The 14,424-nt window shown below is 41.2% G+C and overlaps 1 protein-coding gene across 13 annotated transcripts in view; it reads left to right on the top strand.

The window, feature by feature from the left end:
• Window positions 1–14,424, top strand: part of cep290 (centrosomal protein 290) — a 115,486-nt gene that overhangs the window by 55,447 nt on the left and 45,615 nt on the right. For all 13 annotated transcript variants that reach the window (XR_013498704.1, XR_013498705.1, XR_013498706.1 and 10 more), the window contains 9 exons: window positions 106–208; window positions 2,100–2,330; window positions 3,606–3,779; window positions 5,110–5,221; window positions 7,498–7,703; window positions 8,407–8,558; window positions 9,581–9,692; window positions 10,488–10,943; window positions 12,747–12,911. Coding sequence is in view for 10 of the 13 variants with exons in the window: in XM_078219614.1 (XP_078075740.1) it covers window positions 106–208; window positions 2,100–2,330; window positions 3,606–3,779; window positions 5,110–5,221; window positions 7,498–7,703; window positions 8,407–8,558; window positions 9,581–9,692; window positions 10,488–10,943; window positions 12,747–12,911 (1,711 nt within the window). In the remaining 3 variants the exon portion in view is untranslated. The remainder of the gene's footprint in view (window positions 1–105; window positions 209–2,099; window positions 2,331–3,605; window positions 3,780–5,109; window positions 5,222–7,497; window positions 7,704–8,406; window positions 8,559–9,580; window positions 9,693–10,487; window positions 10,944–12,746; window positions 12,912–14,424) is intronic.

The following is a 14,424-nucleotide window of genomic DNA, read 5'->3' as shown; positions in this document are numbered from 1 at the left end:
TCTCCACTCAGGAACCGAAGCAGCAATGATGATCTTTTTGTTGGTGTAAACCCTTGTGATACTTATCTAACTTAAAAATAATGACTGTGATATTCTTATGTACAGCGAAAGGGAATCCTGGCAGAAAGATGTTCAGAAAATTGAAGAAGACAATAAGAAGCTTGAGGATTTAAAGGAACAAGATCAAGTAAAAATTGAGGAATACAATGTAAGTTTTATACAAATTACTAAAGTAGTCATTTGATTGTACAGAACTTGAGTATTGCTGTAAAGAGACATTTTGTCGAAACTTTTTGTAATCACAGGGAAACAACAATTCTATACTTTATGAGAAGAGATTGCTAATTGATTGGCAAGTGGACTCTGATTGGTAGAGACATTGCCATGGAGAAGGCACCAGTTAATGGTGACTGACAGTTAACAGCTAAGGATTGTTTGAAAATTTAAACTAGACAACTTGACTCTGGTCAAGGCATTTCCCTGAGGAATGAAGCAGTGAATGGCTGTCACTTCTTTTGTTTAGCTGAAACAGGCACAATGCATGTGCATGTTCTTTCAGTCTGCAAAGAACAGGGCCCTGTGTATTAATATATCTAGCTTTCAGTACCTATTCATGCAAATATACCATAGTGGGCCCCGAATGCCTACCTTAAGTTGGTCGTCAGCTAAGTTTTAATGCACTGAGGATCGTTAGAAAATGTTGTCCAATTCCCGAATCACATCTAATGATGGACACTCTTGGATTTTGCAAACTCGGGCTCGTCGGGTATAGTCTGCACCTTGCCCGTTGTGAACATGGGAAAGGGCATGCTGTTTGACAGTGTTTGGGATGTACTGCCTACAAACCAAGCATCACACTGGCACTGAAATACATATACCACATTACTCATTTGTGTGATAGGTAGAACGTCTTTTCGAACTGAATGGCAGCATCCTGTTGGTGGCGAATACCACTCGTGTTGCTACTGCATAGTAGCAGCTTGAAACGACTAGCTTCATCTGTTGCTCATTTTTTTTAGATACTTTGCCCTTCCTGAGTAATCTGAGGTAGACTGGATACTTTGCAGGGCCAAAAATGATGACCGTAGGCCCATTTATGAGCTTGCACAAATGACCTGACCAGGGTAGCGATTATGCTGCAGGCTATCCTTGATGCACCCTATTTCAGCATCAAGCTTTCAGGATGATCAAATGGCTTGGGCCTTATTTACAAGGTTGCCGATAAGGCCAATCTTATAGCTTGTGGAATTGTAAGAAGTCCACTTGCCAACCAGTCAACACTCTCTTCTCACACAGTGTAAAGTTGTTGTTTCCCCTGACATTGGTATTCTTGCGATTGTCCTGATGAGTGCAAGATGAAAAGCTTCAGTAAAATGTCTTTGTTTAGCAAATACTCAAATTGCTAAATGTTAGTGCGCAAGTACTGAAAATAATAAAAAAAAACCCAATGGGATGTTGGCTATTCACTCAAGGAAATTGGAGAGGAGAGGAAGTGATGCTTCAGTTTTGTAAAGTCTGGGTCAGACTCCATCAGGAATTCTATTTTAGGCTCTAAGCCGCAGGGAAGATATACTAGCGTTGGTATAGTTAAGATTCACCAGAATGTTACCTGTCTTAAAAGGGTTAAACTATAAGAGCAGGTTGTCTAAACTTGGCTTCTGTTCTCTTGAATATAGAAGGTTGAGGGGTGATCTAAATGATTAAAGGATTTGATAGGTTGATGTAGAGAAACTATTCTTTTTCCTGTCAGGAGAAACTAAAACACGGGTCCTTCAAATTAAAACGAGGCAGTTGAGGGGTGATATCAGGATATAGATCACCACACCACCAGGAAAATTAAAAATTGTTTCATTGATCAATCTCAAGTATATTGGTGTGGAAATTACAGCACAATTCTTCGGGCTCAGGCATCTGGGGCCATAAAATAACAGGCAAGAAGCCAGTATCAGGAGACTTTGGCATTCTGACGCAGAAAAAGTGTCCTCAGCTGCTTGTAACTGAGCACATCTGAATTTTGTTCTTCAAGTTCTGTTTCTGCCCCTAGGAAATCATAAACTATGTTGTATGACTTTGTAAATTCTCCTCCGCTTCTAAATTAGCAACTGCTGGAAACCCTTCAGATGGACCCTGATGACATCAAGAAAAAGCTTGCTGGGATTACTAGCAAATTAACTGTGCTGCGGGTTAATGAAAGTTCCTTAACGAGACGCTACACAACCCTGCTGGAAATGGAACAGCACCTAAGGAAAGAAAATAGCAAACTCAAGAATGAAATAATAGCCATGGAGACAGCTGTTGGTGAAAGAATTGGATACCTGCAGAGATTCAAGGCAAGTGCCAATTAAAGGCAGAAGGGGAATAAGATGGAAACTCGTTCCTTCGACTTTTTTTCACATGTAAATATGTATGACTATGTGGTTGATGACCAATGCACAAACCTAGTTTTAAAAATTCAGGTCTGCCTTAGATATCTTCTCAGATGCTATGGCATTATTCGCTTTCAATAATTGGTTTGAGTGTCATATTCACAGTGCCCTAAATCCTACTTACGCACCATTCCCACACGGGGGTGTATCAATGCTATCCTCCAAACCAAATATTTGTATTCACACCTGAGTTTCTTCATTTTTTCCATGTTGACCCAAGGGGAAGATAAGGGAAGATAAATCCTAATTTGCTTCATTTCACAGTACAAGCCTGTGGTAATTATCAAACTCATTTAATTCAATGATGCAACTTTTCCTTACATTACAGGACAAATAAGGAGTGCCATGGTACCTCCATATCATTGAGTCATCTTAGTTGGCTTAAATGAGATGACTTCCAATTACCCTCCTGGTTTTGGTTAAAGGCCTCACAGCTTCCCCTTTAAACACACAGGCCGACTGCCCGTATCTCTGCCGTCTATCTCCTTTTGTTCAGTCAAAGAGAGATCAAGACAATTTGCATGTTTGTTGTTCAATGTTTTCCAATTGCTGAGGGAAGCTAGCGAATTGCTTATTATTTACACTCTGCAAAGAAATAATCATCAAAGCTATCTCATTAACATATTAACTACCTATGACCTCGGAACCTCTTTATTAACTTACAGAAAAATAATTTAAAATACCCAAAATTGTTGTGTGGAAAAATGTTTGAACGCCCACAGAACTCTGGTTCAAGTTGTCCAGTTTGAAGATTGCATTCATCTCAGAACAACAGGATCTGTTAGTTTGTATGATTCAATGTATGCAAATTATTGGAAACATTCCATAAGACATAGGAGCAGAAGTAGGCCATTCAGCCCAATGAGTCTGCTCCACCATTCAATGAGAACATAAATATATATTTAAGTGATTGTATGATTGCTTTAAGAGCCAGTCACATGATTTGATGGTGATGTCTTTGGGATGTTTCATAGGTTTCTGTTTCATTTCATTTTCTGTTCGTGTAGAAAACATCTCTTCAATAAACCTGTGTGTTACTTTGAATCCACGTGTGCAAACCGCATCTTTTTCTTTTTGTTTAAACCCCGAACATAGTTAGGACATCACAGTGCTTTACCATTTTGTTTTGTATCATAACATTTGTAGTGTTTATTTGTTTTATTTTCTATCTATTTCTAGGACATGGCTAGTTTTAAAATTGCTGCATTGCAGAAAGCTTTGGATGAAAGTGTTCCTACCTCCGATCTGGAACGAGCTAACAGACAGTACAATGAACTCACAGCTAAGTATAGGGACCTGCTGCAGAAAGACAACCTGTTAGTCCAGAAAACCACGAGTCTAGAACATCTGGAGGTAAGCAAATAAATACAATTTTTAATTTGTTTTATCATAGCTTGAGGTAACTTATTTTCACTTTTGTTTCTTGAGCATGATGGGAAAAGGTGTGTGAGTAATATGGAAAGGGCGTGAGTGACGCAATATTCATGTCTTGGAAACATGCCTTTTAGGACAGTAGATCATTCCATCAATCTTTATGTGAAAAGGAGTCTTGATTTCTTTTAAAATTATAGGAACTTTTTTAAAAACTGAAAACCTCTGCGTTTGGAAAAGTATGATGTGGAGATGCCGGCGTTGGACTGGGATAAACACAGTAAGAGTTTTAACAACACCAGGTTAAAGTCCAACAGGTTTATTTGGTAGCAAATGCCATTAGCTTTTGGAAAATGCCATTTGCTACCAAATAAACCTGTTGGACTTTAACCTGGTGTTGTTAAAACTCTTACTTTGGAAAACTATTCAGGAAATATTGGTTTTATCCAATGGAGCAAATTGTTGTTTTCACTACCTGGGTGTTAAAGAAAATCTGGGCTGGAAGCATGGCCCACTTGTTATAGACCCTACCTGATTTTCCTTCCATAAATTTAAATGGTTCTGTTACCAACGAGCAATGCACCCCACCCTGCCCTCCAGTCTTGTACCCAGTTCCGGTCACCACATGTTAGAATACAGAGGAGATTTACCGGAATGGTTCCAGTGATGAGGGATTTTAGCTACAAGGTTAGATTGGTAAGGCTGGGGTTGTTCTCAGAGCAAAGGAGACTGAGGAGAGATTTCATAAAAGTGTACAAGATAATGACAGCTTTATATAAGGTAGACAAAGAAAAGCTTTTCGCATTAGCTGATCGGATAAGACTTGGTGGCACATTTTAAGGTTCTGGGCAAGAATTGCTGGTCATTTTTACGCAGCAACTGGTAATGACCTAGAAATCACCACCCTCGAGGTTGGTGGAATCAGAGACAATGAATGATTCAAAAGGAAATTGGATGGACACTTGAAGGAAATAAAGTTCCAGGGCTACAGGGATAGACCAGAGACTGACTGGATTGCTGTATGGAGAGCTGGACATAGACTCAGTGGACTGAATAATCTCCTACAGTGCTATGATGACTCTGTGATTCCACGAAAAGCACCCCAATATTAAATAACATTTTCAAAGCGTATCTCTGTTCGGAATAGACTATAAAGAAAATGGAAACTGTTTACTTTTTGCTTTTGGACATAGTGTTTTACTGCTATTTGTGCACTTGAGGAGATTATTAAACAGAGATGCTAGCAATAATGGGGGCTGCAAAATAAAACAAATGGCAAGTTTAATATACCAACGACATGTTTTTCTTTAAGGGTGAAAACGCAGTATTACTTGAACAGATTAACACATTAAACAAGGAACTGGAAATTACAAAGGAAAAGCTGCACACGTTGGAACAAGCCTGGGAACAAACGGATAAACTAGGCAAGTGGCATTTGACTGTGACAGACCCAAATTATTTTAAACATTTGAATAAATACCTGTGCTGTAAGTGTATTACGTTTCTCCTGTTTAATTTGATGTCTTTTGTTTAACAGTTTATGTTGTTGTAAGACATTGGTATTGCTCTTATTTTTAAAAAAAATTGATCTTGAGTTATTGGCAAACCAGAAAGACCACACATATTGCCTGTCCCTAGAAGCCCAACATCCTTGAATTGCTGCAACCCTGGTGGAGATAGTTTCTCATAGAGGTGCTATAGGGTTCATTGTTTCGATACATAGTGTGTAATGGGTGAATGGTTATGGATGTGCCATAGATTGGCATGGAAGTTATTAGGGGCCATGGATACTGGTTGGGGGGCATGAGTTGGCATGGATGGGGCACAGAGAGTGTGTGGGGATGAGGGATGAAGGTTAGAGGGCTGTTTTTTGTTTTATGATTCTATTATAACTGTGATGAAGTCCCAGTACACTGAGGTGTGTAGCTTTTTAACAGCCCACCTTGACTTGGCTCCTGGCAGCTGCTGTGGCTGCCTGCAAACACCTTCCAGAGAGTGTCAGGCCCAACTCCTGTTATAACATCAACCCCCTGCAACCTGAGCAAAGATTCTGCATTTGCTGGCACTTTCTCTTGAGGCTGAGCGTAGAAATTTCCTGATTTCCGCTACCTGCCTCAAAGATTAAAATTCAACTCATGCTGGTTGTAGTGCCTAGCCCAACCAGTGGTGAAAGGGGTAGACATTGGATCCAGTAAGAGAGGCATGAGTTGCTCACACTATTGTCAGTTAGAGTCCTAGGTAATACCGAGCTCCCTGAGTGTTGTTTTGGGTACATTTCCATTAGATATGTTTAAGTTATCATTGGTGTTCCTCAGTATTGACGGTGGGGTGTCCGTGATGATTGTGCTATTGAACATCAAGGAAAAATGGTTTTCACTTGACTGAGATTTATAAAAAATAATATATGACAAATGATGAACTGGAAAAAAAAATACTGGTTCTTCCATCTTGTCCCAAATAATGATATCTTGAGAATTATATTACATACACTCTGCTCCATCCAGTAACCATGTAATCTCCTGCAAGAGGTGAATAACCAGGCCTATTGGGTAGACAGGAAGTTGGAAAATTGCTTTCCGGTCCCTGACATGGTCAAAAGTATTTAGGAGACCAATGATGGCCATTAATTGTCAATTGTGTGGCCTAAATGTTACCTTCCAGTTGTCAGCTCAAGTCTGCGTATTACTGTTGTAGGCTGCTATAAGCTGCTTCATCACAATTGGAGCTGAACATTGCAGTTCTTGCGTCCATGGGTGTTATGTGGCCTGGAGGTCAGGGTTCAGGGGAATATGAATGAGCTTTGGTGAGTGGGTTGATTGATGGCAGCATTGATGACATCTTGATATTGAAATGGCTCTCAAAGATAATGAACTTACAAAACCACGGGGACCGAACGAGGGAGTGGGACTGATCTGGGTTGGTCTACATGGAGCTGGCATGGGGTCATGGAGCCTCCTGTTTGTTGCCCAATTCAATACCATCATTCTTGCCTGAATGTAATAGGGCCGTACAGGGCTTTGCTCTGATCCATTGATTGTAATTCGCTTTATTGCAGGTTGGTATGGACTTGCAAATACTCAGAGGTGTCTGAGTGTTCAAGATAGATGCCACTTGCAGGTTTTCTGTTCTGGGGGAGGTTTATAAACCTAATGTAGGAAGTATCAGGCCATTCCACCCCTTCAACCTGCTCCACCATTCAACCCGGTCATGGCTGATCTTTTACCTCCGTGCCATTTCCCCGCACTATCCCCATATTCCATGATATCTTTAATATCTAGAAATCTATTTATCTCCGTCTTGAACATACTCAATGACTGAGCCTCCACAACTCTCTGGAGCAGAGAATTCCAAAGATTCCCCACCCTCTGAGTGAAGAAATTCCTCCTCATCTCAGTCATAAATGACCTATCTCTTTATGAGACTGTGTCTAGAGACTGGGCATTAGATGATTATTTGAATCGAAACAATGTGGAGGGTTACGGAGAAATGACAGGAGGATGGCACCAAGTCATAATGCTCTTTTGGAGAGCAGACAGGTTAGGGCGAATGGCCTCCTTCTGCACTGTAACAGTTCTGTGATTCTGTGTCACCTGGTTCTAGCCCCCCTATTAAGGGGAAACATCCTGCTTCCACCTACACTGTTGAGCCCTGAGAGAGTTTTGTACGTTTCAAAGAGATTAAAGTATTTGGTTTATTGTAGGGGGTCCCATTGCCATGGATAAAGAAACAAAAGCAATTACCAATAGTGAAATTGTGTCAATCTCCAAGAAGATTACCATGCTCGAAATGAAAGAATTAAATGAAAGGCAGCGAGCCGAACATGCTCAGAAGATGTATGAACATGTACGAAACACGCTGAAACAAATGGAAGAACGGAACACTGAACTGGAAACAAAATTCTCCGAGGTATGTTGCACTTGTTGTATATATGTTTTTGTGTGTATAAAAATTCTATTGGGTTTGTTGACATTCTCGTTCAGCATTGTAACAAATACAGAGACTACTTTATCACATTGTGTGAGAATAGATGGAGAGTCATTGCAGGCACAATTAGCTGATTGGCTTTCCTCTGTTTCATTCTGCAGTTTGTTCCCATTTTCTGATTTGTGGCTTTTGCTACCTGGACATTTTTTTATTCTTTATTCTATCATGGGATGTGGGCGTCACTAGTAAGACCAGCATTTGTTGCCCATCCTAATTGACCTTGAAATGAGTGGCTTACTCAACCATTTCAGAGGGCAGTTAAGAGTTAACCACATTGCTGTGGGCCAGACCAGGTAAGGATGGCAGATTTCCTTCCCTAAAGGACATTAAGACCCAGATGGGTTTTAAGACGAGCAATGATGGCTTCAATGGACTTGACCTGAGACTAGTTTTTAATTCCAAATTTATTAATCATATTTAAATTCCACCAGCTGCCAGTGTGGGATTTGAACTCATGTTCCCAGAGCATTAGCCTGGGGATCTGAATTACTAGTTCAATTATATTACCCCCATGCCATACTTGCCCTACAAATTGTGATGTCCTGAGGTATGTTTGCTGCATAAGAATATAAAATAATAAATAGGCACAGGCGTAACAATTATTCCCTCCTGTTTTTTTTTCCAGGTAACCAAAATAAACCTGGAGGCCCAGAAGGTGGAACAGAACCTGAGAGACGAGTTGATAAACAGTGTAAGCAAAGCAGTGAGTGATGCAGATAGGAGCCACATCACAGAGCTGGAGAAATCGGAATCTGAATTAAAAGTTGAGGTCTCCAAGTAAGTTAATAGTGCCAGAAAATGTCATTTCGGACATTATTATTTGGCTTGTACAAAGAGAGGATGAAATAAAAACGGAAAATGCTGGAAAAACTCAGCAGGTCTATCGGGGAGTATCTGAGTTTTTACAGCACTTTCTGGCCTGAATTTTTCAGATGGAGGAGGCTTGCCTCCTGTCACCAAGAGTTGGTGGGGAAGACACACATCCCTGCCGATGCCGATTGCCCCATCACCAAGTTACTCTCCAATATGTATTGATTGGCTCCAGATGGGACTTTCACTCCTCACTCAGGAGGGAGTCCCGCCTTAGAGATTGGCCGGGTGCTCTCCACTCCCTGCAGTGACGGCACGACAGGGGAAAGAAGAGGAACTACACCAACGTAAGTGCCAGAGTTGGAGGATGATGTAAGTGTAAGGGTTCTTAGACCAGGGAGGGTAGGGAAGGCCTGCGGGGGTCACCAGGCAGGCGTTCAAGGGATGAACACCATTGAGCTCACTGGTTCTTTGCCACAAGATTCTAGCGCATTGTGTATTGTCTTGCTTTTATAATACCATCATTTTTTTACTCTGCGATGGGATGTAGGCATCGCTGATAAGGCCAGCATTTGTTGACCATAACTATTTGCCCTTGAACTGGCTTGCTAGGCCAACCACATTGCTGTGGGTCTAGAGGCACATTTAGACCAGACTAAATAATATCCTTTTCTTAAAGGACGTTAGTGAACCAGATGGGTTTTTACATCAATCGACAATGGTTTCATGGTCATCATTACTGAGAGTACCTTTCAATTCCAAATTTATTTTATTAATTGAATTTGAATTCCAGCAGCTGCCATGTACCCAGATATGTGTGTGTGTGTGTGTGTGTGTGTGTGTGTGTGTGTGTGTGTGTGTGTGTGTGTGTGTGCATGCATATGTGAGAAAACAAACTGCCTAGGGTAATGCAGGTTTCAAATGCTCTAATGCCCCTGTATTATACATAGAAGTGTTAACTACATTCATGGAATTCCTTTATTTGTCAGGTTAAGAGATATTACAGATGTCGCGAAAATGCAGGTTGTAGCCTTGGAAGCACGGCAGCAGTCTCGGGATAAAGAGGTGGAGGCTCTTCGGAAGCAAGTGCTGGATTACCAGGTTAGCATACATTTTCCTTTATGCCTATTAGAAAAAGCTATTCATTCAGAAAAACACATTCACAAAGTTTCTGTCAAGCTTTACATTCAGATTTTATATTGCTGCCCACAAATCCTCGGAATAAACAATTATTTGATTGGTCCAGTTTTCTTTGTGAATAAGAATGTTTTCCAAAACACTGACAGTATTGTTTGCCTATGTTTTCTTTTGATTGCTAATTTGTGAATATAACTTTTGAGTCAATTGCGGAAGTTTTTTAACAGTTGGTTTATTTCAGAAGTTGATCATTGCAGTTATTGAAAAGGCACAAGGAGAGTAGTGTTTTAAACTCCATTTCAATCTTACCTAACAATGCGACTGCTTGACTAGCCTGATATTCTCTACTTCTATTCTCACTTGAATTTGAAATGTTGGCAAAAGCAACTTCAATAGTAACTTTCAAAAGAAAATTAGATAAATGCTTACAGGAAAATATCTACAGGGCTAAGGGGAAGAGCAAAGCATGAGACTATCCGGATAAGTCTTACAAAGGGCCAGAATGGGCAGGATAACCGAATGGTCTAAATAATAGGATAATAGAATGGTCGAAATGAACCATTTCTCATCTGAAATATTAAATCTGTTCCTTTCTCCCTGGATTCTGTGTGACCTGCTGAGTGCCTTCCAATAATTATTATTTTAAATTAACATTCTTAAAGCCTAGAAATAACAAACCCACCAAGAAAATTGCCAAAAGGGCAATGCAATGTTGTACATTGTCAGTATAAATGACTGTATCATATTCTTCCTATTTAGGCACAGTCAGATGAGAGAGCTCTCATTGCAACACTGCATCAGCACATTGTTGCGTTACAGGTGAGTGAAGCCACTGCTGTTCTCAAGCTGGAAGCATTTGCAAGCAAGCTGCAAAAGATGGAGGCGTGCAACCTGCGGCTGATGCAGAGACTGGATGAGAAGGATCAGGCCCTTTTCTATGCTCGACTAGAAGGTAGAAACAAGGCCATGCACCTGCGGCAAACCGTTCAGTCCCTGCGCAGGCAGTTCAGTGGCGCCCTGCCTCTTGCACAGCAGGAGAAGTTCTCAAAGACCATGGTGCAACTGCAGAATGACAAACTGAAGATAATGCAGGACGTTAAACTTGCCCAGGAGGAGAGAAGAGTGGCAGAGGATAAGGCATTGGAACTGCAACTGAAGCTGAAGGGACTAGAAGAATTAATAGGATCACTAAAGGATGCAAAAGGAGCACAAAAGGTTGGAAAGTTTTAAAACCGAATGATGGTTGTTGCTCCTTGCTATTAATAATGAACCGATAGGCTTCATGTGGAATGGCTCATGGGAAGTTAGTGTATACAATGAAGTATGCCTGGAAATAATTGTCATACTTACAGCAAAGGCATACTAGATGCAAAATAAGTATTGGTATCACTTTGCTAGCCCGTGTGTTGGAGGTATGGTGGGATATATAGCAGGACTTACATTAAACAGTCTGTTTTACAGCAAACAGGAGGCAGGATTTTCTGATCCTTCCCGCCAGTGGTTTCTTCTGGTCCTGCCGAAAGTGACCCTCTGCGGGACAGGTGAGCCACACAAAACGCCGTGGACATCAAAAAATCTTGCCAGCGGCAACAGGCGAGCCACCTCTGTTGCTGAAAAACACACCGTGGGAAGGCCATAAAATTCCGCCCAAGTCTATTTAAAAGAATCTCAATGGACTACAACAAAGAAAATTCCTAACTGAACCTACAGCAAAATGTCCTGATAAAAGCAGGGTTGTTCCTCTAGTAATGTACAGGCAGTCGAGGATAGTTAACATAACTTTTTTCATTTTTCGTTTGTGGGATGGGGACACCACAGGAAAAGCCAGCATTTATTTGTCACCTCTAATTGCCCTCGAGAAGGTGGTGGTGAGCTGCTTTCTCGAAACACTGCAGTCCATCTTGCTATACGCACAGTGCCGTTAGGGAGTTCAGGGCTCTGACCCAGCAATATAAAAACATTACAAATTATGTGGGTAAAATCAATCCACATCACTTATAGCCCAGTGGTCTCCGGGCATAACTGGTGGGAAATCGCCTCCATTATGGCTAATATGGGGACAGTCATCCGTTGTATAATACATGGGGAGGAGACAGAACCAAGTCTCCAGGTGAAGTGTGATTCGAAAACAGGGTATAATTTTAAAGTCACACCTTCTGGGTAGCACAGTGGTTAGCACTGCTGCTTCACAGCTCCAGGGTCCCGGGTTCGATTCCTGGCTCGGGTCACTGTCTGTGTGGAGTTTGCACATTCTCCTTGTGTCTGCGTGGGTTTCCTCCGGGTCCTCCGGTTTCCTCCCACAGTCCAAAGATGTGCGGGTTAGGTTGATTGGCCAGGTTAAAAATTGCCCATTAGAGTCCTGGGATGTGTAGGTTAGAGGGATTAGCGGGTAAATATGTCGGGGTAGGGCCTGGGTGGGATTGTGGTCGGTGCAGACTCGATGGGCCGAATGGCCTCCTTCTGCACTGTAGGGTTTCTATGATTTCTATGATTTCTGTTTATTTTATTCCATATAACTGGATATTATTAATAAGTAGATACAACACTTTGGCAACATACAGCAATTTGGACAGCAGTGAAGTAGGATTGAATGGAGCATAGAAGCTTCCCTGCAGTACGGACTAAATTGCTGAAAGGTGCAAAACTAAAACATCACAATACTATCAGTGGCAGGAGAGTATAATAGCATTATGACAAGTTAATGTTGGCAGTTTCTAGTCTAAGTATGGACCTATGGATTTGTAATGGAGAAGCTGACAGAAATTGGAGTTATTACCTAACAACAGGAACAGTAACGCTTGTGGAAAGGAAAGTTGCACAAATTGTGGAAGTAAATAATTGATTAAATTCAGTTGTACTAGTTGGTGTCCTGAAATTGTTTAGACATTTCCAGATTTGACATTGGCTGAAAATTTATAGACATGCCATTTTAGGTGAAGTTGTTTTCAAATTGTTTTTTTAATTTGTTTTCCCAATTTCAATCTTTCTGTGCCATTGCGTTCACTTTGTTTTCAATAGGTAATCGAATGGCACAAGAAAATTGAAGATCTCCGCCTTCAAGAGCTCAAAATGAATCGATGTATAAACAATCAAAAGGAAGAACTGAAGTACTTAAATAATATAATAACTGAGCAGGAACTTATCATCAACAATCTGGAAGAAGAGACAGTTCAACAAAACAAGGTGAATATCATCAACCTATGACAAATTTGATTTGATTTGATTTATTATTGTCACGTGTATTAACATACAGTGAAAAGCATTATTTCTTGCGCGCTATACAGACAAAGCATACCGTTCATAGAGAAGGAAACGAGAGAGCGCAGAATGTAGTGTCACAGTAATAGCTAAGCTGTAGAGAAAGATCAACTTAATGCAAGGTAGATCCATTCAAAAGTCTGACGGCAGCAGGGAAGAAGCCCTTCTTGAGTCAGTTGGTACATGACCTCAGACTTTTGTATCTTTTTCCCGACGGAAGGAGGTGGAAGAGAGAATGTCTGGGGTGTGTGGGGTCCTTAATTATGCCGGCTGCTTTGCCGAGACAGCGGGAAGTGTAGACAGAGTAAATGGATGGGAGAAAAGCAAATTACTGCGGATGCTGGAATCTGAAACCAAAAGAGAGAATGCTGGAAAATCTCAGCAGGTCTGGCAGCATCTGTAAGGGGAGAAAAGAGCTGACATTTCGAGTCCAGAAGACCATTTGACAAAGGACCATCTGGACTCGAAATGTCAGCTCTTTTCTCTCCTCACAGATGCTGCCAGACCAGCTGAGATTTTCCAGTGTTTTCTCTCTCAATGGATGGAAGGCTGGTTTGCGTTTTGGGTTGGGCCACATTCACGACCTTTTGTAGTTTCTTGCGATCTTGGGCAGAGCAGGAGCCATACCAAGATGAGATGCAACCAGAAAGAATGTTTTCTATGGTGCATCTGTAAAGGTTGGTGAGAGTCGTAGCTGACATGCCAAATTTCCTTAGTCTTCTGAGAAAGTAGAGGCGTTGGTGGGCTTTCTTAACTATAATGTCAGCATGGGGGGACCAGGACAGGTTGGTGGTGATCTGGACGCCTAAAAACTAGAAGCTCTCGACCCTTTCTACTTCGTCCCCATTGACATAGACAGGGGCATGTTCTCTACGTTTCCTGAAGTCAATGATAATCTCCTTCATTTTGTTGACATTGAGGAAGAAATTATTGTTGCCGCACCAGTTCGCCAGATTCTCTATCTTATTCCTGTACTCTGTCTCATCATTGTTTGAGATCTGTCCCACCAAGGTGGTGTCATCAGCAAACCTGAAAATCGAATTGGAGGAGAATTTGGCCACACAGAGAGAACATGCCAGTTAAAACACCAGTAACCTTACAGTTGGTGTGTACTTTCAATGTTGGTATTTCTTGACTGCAAAGCCCATTTTGTCCACTGGGGTCATTTTCTACCATCTTGTTAGTCGAGAGATACGATCGTAAGTGAGTAGTTGACTAATCATGGCAATCGCTATCAATTAGTCTATAAGAAAAACAGGCATGAGGCAAAGAAAACCCCCATTGCTAGTGTTGAGGATTAACCAGACAATGTACAGAGAGTACTCAAATCTCTTAAGTTTTTATTACCTGTTAGCAAGGAGAACAGACACAGTGAATTTCACGATGGTGTTCTAACAGAGTTCCACAAACAGTGTCAGTTATAGCACTTCATAGCCAA

The sequence above is a fragment of the Mustelus asterias genome, chromosome 9 (genome assembly GCF_964213995.1).
Source record: "Mustelus asterias chromosome 9, sMusAst1.hap1.1, whole genome shotgun sequence".
Taxonomy (NCBI): Eukaryota; Metazoa; Chordata; class Chondrichthyes; order Carcharhiniformes; family Triakidae; genus Mustelus; species Mustelus asterias.
This window is presented reverse-complemented; position numbering and strand designations above follow the sequence as displayed.